Genomic DNA, 12,500 nt, shown 5'->3' on the forward strand with positions numbered 1-12,500 from the left:
GAGAAAGAGGGAGGAGAGAGAGAGAGAGAGGAAGAGAGAGAGAGGTAGAGAGAGGAAGAGAGAGAGGAAGAGAGAGAGAGAGAGAGAGAGAGAGAGAGAAAGAGGGAGGAGAGAGAGAGAGGAAGAGAGAGAGGGGAAGAGAGAGAGAGAGAGAGAGAGGAAGAGAGAGAGAGAGAGAGAGAGAGAGGAAGAGAGAGGGGAAGAGAGAGAGAGAGAGAGAGAGAGAGAGAGAGAGAGAGAGAGAGAGAGAGAGAGAGCGCAATCAACATTCCATACCTCAGTCAGTTTGTTCCACAAGTCGTCTCTGCCCGCGTTGCTGTACATGTGTGTCATCAAGTAATCCTGTAAAGGGACAATGACATATTTTAGAGACTTGAGATTGTTTTAATTTAACATGTCAGGCACAAATATAATATACCCAGCTTGACGGACAGCAGAGTTGCTTCTGGGGATTATTCCCTCTACACCCAGACAAATGCACAGCTAATCCCTTTCAATAGAATATCAATTTGATTTATGCAAATTATGCCCAACTGGGAAGGAGAGATTTGTCAATGTGTCCTTATGTGGCACCTCATGTAATAAAATAAAATAAATATTGCAGAATTGTCAAAAAAAAATGTCCGTCTTACTCAAATTCTCTTCCCCAGTGAATGAGAAGTTTGGGACTTCTGCGTATCTTCCGAGAGTATATGTAGAGTGAGACATGTTGCCTGTCTATAGCCCAACGTCTGCGAGCACGCCAAGCCAAGGCTGCTTCTGAACTATTTATAATGAGTTCCCAGTAGTCACAATGTACAGCCATGTTCCTGTGCCACATATCTCAACTAGAACAATGTCAGTGTACATCTTCACATAATTCACTGTAAGATTCCTCCCAACAAAGCAGGTTTATAATCTTATCACACTGCCTATTCGGCTACTTCGCTATTTTGGATAGCATATCGTTAGCAGGGAAAGAGACCTAATTACTCAAAGGCAGGGTGGTCAGCAAATGATGTACTCTTAATTATTCTTTACAAGTTATAATAGGAAATTATACTAAATTATTATTTCTAAATTATATCATAAATTATAATATTATGATTATTGTTTATTTTTAGAACTATTCTCTCCGATTGATGCATTTCATGAATCCGCTGTGATGGTGGGCTCAAGGAAAGGCTGTACGAGAGGGTCAACACAGCCGGCCCGCTGAGACAGCGGGACAGCGGCAGGATTTAACAAGTTTGGTAGTTAGATATCAAGTCAGGAGGTTACAGACTCGACTCAATTCACTGGTTGGGGGTTTAATGATCTCCAGCCTGGTGTGGACAGCAAGGAGAGTTCAACAATGGGAATGGAGAAGAGAAAGAAGAACGGAAGAAAAGGAACATGGAATATCTGTTTCCTGATTATAGAACTATGTCTCTCTATAGAACTATGTCTCTCAGAGGTCTCCTGATTCTAGAACTATGTTTCTCAGATGACTCCTGATTATAGAACTATGTCTCTCAGAGGTCTCCTGATTATAGATCTATGTCTCTCAGAGGCAGGGCCTGACGAGTTGGGAAAGGAAACGGAGTTGGAAAAGGAAACAGATCAGCCTACTACTGTACACAACAGCACCACTGTAAATGACTACTGTACACAACAGCACCACTGTATTATACTACTGTACACAACAGCACCACTGTATTCTACTACTGTACACAACAGCACCACTGTAAATGACTACTGTACACAACAGCACCACTGTATTCTACTACTGTACACAACAGCACCACTGTATTCTCCTACTGTACACAACAGCACCACTGTATTCTACTACTGTACACAACAGCACCACTGTATATTACTACTGTACACAACAGCACCACTGTAAATGACTACTGTACACAACAGCACCACTGTATTCTCCTACTGTACACAACAGCACCACTGTATTCTACTACTGTACACAACAGCACCACTGTATTCTACTACTGTATACAACAGCACCACTGTATTCTACTACTGTACACAACAGCACCACTGTATTCTACTACTGTACACAACAGCACCACTGTATTCTACTACTGTACACAACAGCACCACTGTATTCTACTACTGTATACAACAGCACCACTGTATTCTACTACTGTATACAACAGCACCACTGTATTCTACTACTGTATACAACAGCACCACTGTATTCTACTACTGTATACAACAGCACCACTGTATTCTACTACTGTATAGAACAGCACCACTGTATTCTACTACTGTATACAACAGCACCACTGTATTCTACTACTGTATACAACAGCACCACTGTATTCTACTACTGTACACAACAGCACCACTGTATTCTACTACTGTACACAACAGCACCACTGTATTATACTACTGTACACAACAGCACCACTGTATTCTACTACTGTACACAACAGCACCACTGTATTCGACTACTGTACACAACAGCACCACTGTATTCTACTACTGTACACAACAGCACCACTGTATTCTACTACTGTACACAACAGCACCACTGTATATGACTAATGTATACAACAGCACCACTGTAAATGACTACTGTACACAACAGCACCACTGTATTCTACTACTGTACACAACAGCACCACTGTAAATGACTACTGTATACAACAGCACCACTGTATTCTACTACTGTACACAACAGCACCACTGTATTCTACTACTGTACACAACAGCACCACTGTATTCTACTACTGTACACAACAGCACCACTGTATTCTACTACTGTATACAACAGCACCACTGTATTCTACTACTGTATACAACAGCACCACTGTATTCTACTACTGTACACAACAGCACCACTGTATATTACTACTGTATACAACAGCACCACTGTATTCTACTACTGTATACAACAGCACCACTGTATTCGACTACTGTACACAACAGCACCACTGTATTCTACTACTGTACACAACAGCACCACTGTATATGACTACTGTACACAACAGCACCACTGTAAATGACTACTGTACACAACAGCACCACTGTATTATACTACTGTACACAACAGCACCACTGTATTCTACTACTGTACACAACAGCACCACTGTATTCTACTACTGTACACAACAGCACCACTCTATATGACTACTGTACACAACAGCACCACTGTATATTACTACTGTACACAACAGCACCACTGTAAATGACTACTGTACACAACAGCACCACTGTATTCTACTACTGTACACAACAGCACCACTGTAAATGACTACTGTATACAACAGCGCTGCCATACCTACTTAGCACTGTCTATAGTATATTGGACATTGTATTGATGTGAGTTGTGTGAATACCTTGTCTATACTGTCTGTAGTATATTGATGTGAGTTGTGTGAATACCTTGTCTATACTGTCTATAGTATACTGGACATTGTATTGATGTGAGTTGTGTGAATACCTTGTCTATACTGTCTGTAGTATATTGATGTGAGTTGTGTGAATACCTTGTCTATACTGTCTGTAGTATATTGATGTTAGTTGTGTGAATACCTTGTCTATACTGTCTGTAGTATATTGATGTGAGTTGTGTGAAAACCTTGTCTATACTGTCTGTAATATATTGATGTCAGTTGTGTGAATACCTTGTCTATACTGTCTGTAGTATATTGATGTGAGTTGTGTGAATACCTTGTCTATACTGTCTGTAGTATATTGTGTGCAGTGATCTGTGTTGTAAAATATAAATTATGTTTTGTTGTCTTTACCAATTGACCTTTAGTATTCAGATCCATTGATCAGCCTGTTAATACGCTACACTATCGCGTGGCGTACTGTAATGTGAGTCATTTACAGCAGATAGATGGGGCTTCTTCGAACAGCCGTTAGTACAGGGATTGGACTAAATTGGTAAGGCGATGTCTGGCTGTGAAGATGAATCATCGGGGTGTAATTACAACAGGCCCATTACATCCTCGGCCTCCTTGAATCCCGTGTAGGATCCTGCCGGTGAGGGATATTAGTGGTGAACGGCACAAACAACTCATGAAGGAAAGACTCTTCCGTTCCCTCGTCTCGGTCTGACTGATGATAACATACACAGCCAGAGTATTGGTTCTGACTGATAGTAACACACACAGCCAGAGTATTGGTTCTGACTGATGATAACACACACAGCCAGGGTATTGGGTCTGACTGATGATAACACACACAGCCAGGGTATTGGGTCTGACTGATGATAACACACACAGCCAGAGTATTGGGTCTGACTGATGATAACACACACAGCCAGGGTATTGGGTCTGACTGATGATAACACACACAGCCAGAGTATTGGGTCTGACTGATGATAACACACACAGCCAGAGTATCTGGTCTGACTGATGATAACACACACAGCCAGAGTATTGGGTCTGACTGATAATAGCACACACACCATCCCTGGACCCCACACCATCACCAATACATTACATCCCTGGACCCCACACCATCACCAATACATTACATCAATAAGCCCCACACCATCACCAATAACTTCCCCTGTCCATCCTCACCTATCTCTACCTCCCTCCTCCCCTATCTCTACCTCCCTCCTCCCCTATCTCTACCTCCCTCTTCCCTATCTCTACCTCCCTCCTCCCCTGTCATTCCTCCCCTATCTCTACCTCCCTCCCCCCTGTCCTTCCTCCACTATCTCTACCTCCCTCCTCCCCTGTCCTTCCTCCCCTATCTCTACCTCCCTCCTCCCCTATCTCTACCTCCCTCCTCCCCTATCTCTACCTCCCTCCTCCCCTGTCATTCCTCCCCTATCTCTACCTCCCTCCTCCCCTATCTTTACCTCCCTCCTCCCCTGTCCCTCCTCCCCTATCTCTACCTCCCTCCTCCCGTCCTTCCTCCCCTATCTCTACCTCCCTCCTCCCCTGTCATTCCTCCCCTATCTCTACCTCCCTCCTCCCCTATCTCTACCTCCCTCCTCCCGTCCTTCCTCCCCTATCTCTACCTCCCTCCTCCCCTGTCATTCCTTCCCTATCTCTACCTCCCTCCTCCCCTATCTCTACCTCCCTCCTCCCCTGTCCCTCCTCCCCTATCTCTACCTCCCACCTCCCTCTCTCCACCCCTACTCCCGTACCTCCCCTACCTCCTCTTTCCCTTCCCTCAATCCTTCCTTCCCAACATCTCTGCCTCTTTCCCTTCATCCTTCCATCTCTTCATGTAATAAAGCAGCGGCAGCAGCAGAGAAGTTGCGTCCTCCAGCCCTCAGGCTGTTTCCATTCAACTAATTCAGCTAAGTAGACACACACACACACGCACACACACACACACACACACACACACACACACACACACACACACACACACACACACACACACACACACACACACACACACACACACACACACATACACACATACACACACACACACACACACACACACACACACACACACACACACACACACACACACATTGCACTGTCTCTGAGGGCAGCCCGCTTCAGTATGAGTGGTAGTGACATCTCTCCCCTGTACCCCCAGGCCAATGCCCAAACCAGCTGCCCTCCTGTCCTCCTCAACCCCTCTGAAGCCCACTCAGTGCCCAGCCAGGCTGGACAGACGGACAGATGGAGGAATGGAAGGAAGCAGAGCTCGTGGTATTGGACAAGAACGAGACATCCAGTAAAGGAGGTTAAACATCCCCTGATTCTCTCTCTCTCTCTCTCTCTCTCTCTCTCTCTCTCTCTCTCTCTCTCTCTCTCTCTCTCTCTCGCTCTCTCTCTCTACCTCTCTCTCTCTCCCTCCCTCTCTCTCTCTCCCTCCCTCTCTCCCTCTCTCCCTCCCTCCCTAGGGCTGAAGGTCCATAGAGGAGCATGGTCCCTGGTGGTGGTCTGGTGTTGTCTGCCTGTCACCTCACATCACTGCTGTTGGGACACTGACAGCTTCTGTTTAACATCACGTGGTTCAAGGTGTAAAAATAACACATCTTAATATAACAGTGTGGTAAACCAATCTAATACAGCCTTTTTTAATTTAGATGACAAAAGGAGTGCCATGTTCTCTTGTTGCAGGCTTTCAGCTGCCGGGAACACGTTCGACTTCCACCTAGTGAGGTAGAATGGATTAATGAGAGATGTCAGATGAACCCTCTGACTAAGCACTTTCTTGGAGAAAGTTCATTCATTTGTCTTGCTATTTAGATATTTGCTAGGGCCATAAAGATGCAGAGATAGGAACAACCTAAAGACATCTTGCTATTTTACTCCAGAATCATGCCAGCCTCCAGATGTAGGATCTTTCTTTGATCACTCTTATGTTGCTGAGGCTTCTAAAGTTTGTAATTTCCACTTTGAAATGTCAGACTTGATTTGCCCTGACGAAAAACGTATCAATCCCTATAAAACATGTCCATTAATTATAATCCATATAATAACTCACATTTCCTGTTGATGCAGGATAATTTACTGTTGTAGCAAACGGGCTCAAATGAAGATCCTACATCTGTAGGTGAAGCCTACCTGCCTGGCTATGGCATTGTTAAGTCACTGCTGCTTTCTCACCTGAAGCCCAAAAGGAGGGGATTCTTCTCTAATACAATTTAAAACTATAAACTACGTATGCAATGTCTTAATTTGATCACTCTGTTTTCGCAGAAAATGTTTCTGCACCACAGGAAATTAGAATCAAGTTGTATTTGTCACGTGTTGTAAACAACAGGTGTGGACTAACAGTGAAATGCCTCCAGACGGGCCCTTTACCAACAACGCAGAGAGAGAAAAAAAGAAAAACAAAACAAACAGAAAAATTTAATTAAAAAATAATAAGGCGGGGAATAAATAAACAATGAATAACAATATTCAAATGAGCATCGTGATTTACATAAATTCAATGAACACCTGCAGTTCTCTTTCTCTCTCGCTCGATCACACGCTAACGCACTAGACAGGATGCATGTCCTAATACTGCAGGTCCTAATACTGAGACATTCACTAGACAGGATGCATGTCCTAATACTGAGACATTCACTAGACAGGATGCATGTCCTAATACTGCAGGCCCTACTACTGAGACATTCACTAGACAGGATGCATGTCCTAATACTGAGACATTCACTAGACAGGATGCATGTCCTAATACTGCAGGCCCTACTACTGAGACATTCACTAGACAGGATGCATGTCCTAATACTGAGACATTCACTAGACAGGATGCATGTCCTAATATTGAGACATTCACTAGACAGGATGCATGTCCTAATACTGCAGGCCCTACTACTGAGACATTCACTAGACAGGATGCAGGTCCTAATACTGCAGGTCCTAATACTGAGACATTCACTAGACAGGATGCATGTCCTAATACTGAGACATTCACTAGACAGGATGCATGTCCTAATACTGAGACATTCACTAGACAGGATGCATGTCCTAATACTGCAGGCCCTACTACTGAGACATTCACTAGACAGGATGCAGGTCCTAATACTGCAGGTCCTACTACTGAGACATTCAAATAGAAAAAAACTCAAGTCACACATCAACAACTGTCATTTTATATAGCTTAATAACACACAGTAGATATTGGTCTAAATTCTAAAATACAAGTGTATTTTTTTGTAGCCTATCAAAACAAATTTCCCGTTTTTTTGAGAATATCAAATCCTCCTGATGCAAGTTAATTTTACTTCTGAGACGAAACTGGTCAAATTAAGGTCCGATATCTGTACAAACACCAACTACACACCAAGCCTGTTGTAAAATCAGCAAACATCCCTTTTCAGGACCCTGTCTTTCAAAGATAATTAGTGAAAATCCAAAGAACTTCACAGATCACAAACAATTAATGAACATGCACCTGTGGAACGGTCACTAAGACACTAACAGTTTACAGACGGTAGGCAATTAAGGTCACAGTTATGAAAACTTAGGACACTAAAGGGGCCTTTCTAATGACTGAAAAACACCAAAAGAAAGATGCCCAGGGTCCCTGCTCATCTGCGTGAACATGCCTTAGGCATGCTGCAAGGAGGCATGAGGACTGCAGATCTGGCCAGGACAATGAATTGCAATGTCCGTACTGTGAGACTTCTAAGACAGTGCTACAGGGAGACAGGACGGACAGCTGATCTCCCTCGCAGTGGCAGACCACGTGTAACAACACCTGCACAGGATTGGTACATCCGAACATCACACCTGCGGGACAAGTACAGGATGGCAACAACAACTGCCCGAGTTACACCAGGAACGTACAATCCCTCCATCAGTGCTCTGACTGTACGCAATAGGCTGAGAGAGGCTGGACCAAGGCCTTGTAGGCCTGTTGTAAGGCAGGTCCTCACCAGACATCACCGGCAACAACGTCGCCTATGGGCACAAACCCACCATTGCTGGACCAGACAGGACTGGCAAAAAGTGCCTCAATCCCATTGAGCACGGCTGGGACCTGTTGGATCGGAGGGTGAGGGCTAGGGACATTCCCCCCAGGAATGTCCGGGAACTTGCAGGTGCGTTGGTGGAAGAGTGGGGTAACATCTCACAGCAAGAACTAGCAAATCTGGTGCAGTCCATGAGGAGGGGATGCACTTCAATTCTTAATGCAGCTGGTGGCCACACCAGATACTGACTGTTACTTTTGATTTTGACCCCCCTTTGTTCAGGGACACATTATTCCATTTCTGTTAATCACATGTCTGTGGAACTTGTTCAGTTTATGTCTCAGTTGTTGAATCTCGTTATGTTCATTGAAATATTTACACATGTTAAGTTTCCTGTCGTAGTTCCACAGGGACGTTTAGCCTGTCGTAGTTCCACAGGGACGTTGAGCCTGTTGTAGTTCCACAGGGACGTTGAGCCTGTCGTAGTTCCACAGGGACGTTGAGCCTGTCGTAGTTCCACAGGGACGTTGAGCCTGTCGTAGTTCCACAGGGACGTTGAGCCTGTCGTAGTTCCACAGGGACGTTGAGCCTGTCGTAGTTCCACAGGGACGTTGAGCCTGTCGTAGTTCCACAGGGATGTTGAGCCTGTTGCATTTCCACAGGGACGTTGAGCCTGTCGTAGTTCCACAGGGACGTTTAGCCTGTCGTAGTTCCACAGGGACGTTGAGCCTGTCGTAGTTCCACAGGGATGTTGAGCCTGTTGCATTTCCACAGGGACGTTGAGCCTGTCATAGTTCCACAGGGACATTGAGCCTGTTGTAGTTCCACAGGGATATTGAGCCTGTTGCATTTCCACAGGGACGTTGAGCCTGTCGTAGTTCCACAGGGAAGTTGAGCCTGTTGTAGTTCCACAGGGACGTTGAGCCTGTTGTAGTTCCACAGGGACGTTGAGCCTGTTGCATTTCCACAGGGACGTTGAGCCTGTCATAGTTCCACAGGGACGTTGAGCCTGTTTTAGTTCCACAGGGACGTTGAGCCTGTCGTAGTTCCACAGGGACGTTGAGCCTGTTGTAGTTCCACAGGGACGTTGAGCCTGTTGCATTTCCACAGGGACGTTGAGCCTGTCATAGTTCCACAGGGACATTGAGCCTGTTGTAGTTCCACAGGGATATTGAGCCTGTTGCATTTCCACAGGGACGTTGAGCCTGTCGTAGTTCCACAGGGACGTTGAGCCTGTTGTAGTTCCACAGGGACGTTGAGCCTGTTGTTGTTCCACAGGGACGTTGAGCCTGTTGCATTTCCACAGGGACATTGAGCCTGTCATAGTTCCACAGGGACGTTGAGCCTGTTTTAGTTCCACAGGGACGTTGAGCCTGTCGTAGTTCCACAGGGACGTTGAGCCTGTTGTAGTTCCACAGGGACGTTGAGCCTGTTGTAGTTCCACAGGGACGTTGAGCCTGTCGTAGTTCCATAGGGACGTTGAGCCTGTTGTAGTTCCACAGGGACGACTCCAAATCCAATTCATTTGCATCGTTATTACATTCTCTTGATCTAATACTTCCACATAACAACACAACACACTGACAAGGTAAAGCCTGCAATATTTTTTAATCAGATATTACAACCAAATTTGGAATACTCCTCTAACTAATTAATCCATGACACAGCATGTTTAAATTGCTAACCCAGGAAGGATATCAAGAGGGTAGATTGCTTTCTCTGTATAATGGCCTTAGAGGATGAAATGAATTTACATTAGAAACATGAAAGAAGAACAAGATGGTCTGTTTCCCTCACTTTCATGTTTACTAACCGGAGAGAGACTGAAGAGAGGAAGAGAGAGAGAGAGAGAGAGAGAGAGAGAGGGAGAGAGGAAGAGAGAGAGAGAAAGGGAGAGAGGAAGAGAGAGAGAGAGAGATAAAAGGAAGAGAGAGAAGAGAGGAAGAGCGAGATAAAGAGGAAAGAGAGAGAGGAGAAAGAGAAGGATAGAGCGAGAGAGACAGAAAGAGGGAAGGCAGGAAGAGAGAGGGAGAGAAGGAGGGAAAGAGAAAGAGAAGGATAGAGTGAGAGAGACAGAAAGAGGGAAGGCAGGAAGAGAGAGGGAGAGAAGGAGGGAAAGAGAAAGAGAATGATAGAGTGAGAGAGACAGAAAGAGGGAAGGCAGGAAGAGAGAGGGAGAGAAGGAGGGAAAGAGAAAGAGAAGGATAGAGCGAGAGAGACAGAAAGAGGGAAGGCAGGAAGAGAGAGGGAGAGAAGGAGGGAAAGAGCGAGTGAGTGGGCAAGGATGGGCAAGGGATGGATAAAGAAGAGACAAAAACAACTTCCTTCAAATGTTATCTGGTGCCTTCCTGTTACGCTGTGGTAATGTTATCTGGTGCCTTCCTGTTACGCTGTAGTAATGTTATCTGGTGCTTCCTGTTACGCTGTAGTAATGTTATCTGGTGCCTTCCTGTTACGCTGTAGTAATGTTATCTGGTGCCTTCCTGTTACGCTGTAGTAATGTTATCTGGTGCCTTCCTGTTACGCTGTAGTAATGTTATCTGGTGCCTTCCTGTTACGCTGTAGTAATGTTATCTGGTGCCTTCCTGTTACGCTGTAGTAATGTTATCTGGTGCCTTCCTGTTACGCTGTAGTAATGTTATCTGGTGCCTTCCTGTTACGCTGTAGTAATGTTATCTGGTGCCTTCCTGTTACGCTGTAGTAATGTTATCTGGTGCCTTCCTGTTACGCTGTAGTAATGTTATCTGGTGCCTTCCTGTTACGCTGTAGTAATGTTATCTGGTGCCTTCCTGTTACGCTGTAGTAATGTTATCTGGTGCCTTCCTGTTACGCTGTAGTAATGTTATCTGGTGCCTTCCTGTTACGCTGTAGTAATGTTATTTGGTGCCTTCCTGTTACGCTGTAGTAATGTTATCTGGTGCCTTCCTGTTACGCTGTAGTAATGATATCTGGTGCCTTCCTGTTACGCTGTAGTAATGTTATCTGGTGCCTTCCTGTTACGCTGTAGTAATGTTATTTGGTGCCTTCCTGTTACGCTGTAGTAATGTTATCTGGTGCCTTCCTGTTATGCTGTAGTAATGTTATCTGGTGCCTTCCTGTTACGCTGTAGTAATGTTATCTGGTGCCTTCCTGTTACGCTGTAGTAATGTTATCTGGTGCCTTCCTGTTACGCTGTAGTAATGTTATCTGGTGCCTTCCTGTTACGCTGTAGTAATGTTATCTGGTGCCTTCCTGTTACGCTGTAGTAATGTTATCTGGTGCCTTCCTGTTACGCTGTAGTAATGTTATCTGGTGCCTTCCTGTTACGCTGTAGTAATGTTATCTGGTGCCTTCCTGTTACGCTGTAGTAATGTTATCTGGTGCCTTCCTGTTACGCTGTGGTAATGTTATCTGGTGCCTTCCTGTTACGCTGTGGTAATGTTATCTGGTGCCTTCCTGTTACGCTGTAGTAATGTTATCTGGTGCCTTCCTGTTACGCTGTAGTAATGTTATCTGGTGCCTTCCTGTTACGCTGTGGTAATGTTATCTGGTGCCTTCCTGTTACGCTGTGGTAATGTTATCTGGTGCCTTCCTGTTACGCTGTAGTAATGTTATCTGGTGCCTTCCTGTTACGCTGTAGTAATGTTATCTGGTGCCTTCCTGTTACGCTGTGGTAATGTTATCTGGTGCCTTCCTGTTACGCTGTAGTAATGTTATCTGGTGCCTTCCTGTTACGCTGTAGTAATGTTATCTGGTGCCTTCCTGTTACGCTGTAGTAATGTTATCTGGTGCCTTCCTGTTACGCTGTGGTAATGTTATCTGGTGCCTTCCTGTTACGCTGTAGTAATGTTATCTGGTGCCTTCCTGTTACGCTGTGGTAATGTTATCTGGTGCCTTCCTGTTACGCTGTGGTAATGTTATCTGGTGCCTTCCTGTTACGCTGTAGTAATGTTATCTGGTGCCTTCCTGTTACGCTGTAGTAATGTTATCTGGTGCCTTCCTGTTACGCTGTAGTAATGTGATCTGGTGCCTTCCTGTTACGCTGTAGTAATGTTATCTGGTGCCTTCCTGTTACGCTGTAGTAATGTTATCTGGTGCCTTCCTGTTACACTGTGGTAATGCTATCTGGTGCCTTCCTGTTACGCTGTAGTAATGTTATCTGGTGCCTTCCTGTTACGCTGTAGTAATGTTA

General features: G+C 45.0%; 1 protein-coding gene across 2 annotated transcripts in view; it reads right to left on the reverse strand.

The window, feature by feature from the left end:
- Positions 1-12,500, reverse strand: part of LOC110512778 (thyrotropin-releasing hormone-degrading ectoenzyme) — a 406,337-nt gene that overhangs the window by 109,323 nt on the left and 284,514 nt on the right. For both annotated transcript variants that reach the window (XR_005036243.1, XM_036945426.1), the window contains exon 8: positions 277-342. Coding sequence is in view for 1 of the 2 variants with exons in the window: in XM_036945426.1 (XP_036801321.1) it covers positions 277-342 (66 nt within the window). In the remaining variant the exon portion in view is untranslated. The remainder of the gene's footprint in view (positions 1-276; positions 343-12,500) is intronic.

The sequence above is a fragment of the Oncorhynchus mykiss genome, chromosome 15, assembly GCF_013265735.2.
Source record: "Oncorhynchus mykiss isolate Arlee chromosome 15, USDA_OmykA_1.1, whole genome shotgun sequence".
Classification (NCBI taxonomy): Eukaryota; Metazoa; Chordata; class Actinopteri; order Salmoniformes; family Salmonidae; genus Oncorhynchus; species Oncorhynchus mykiss.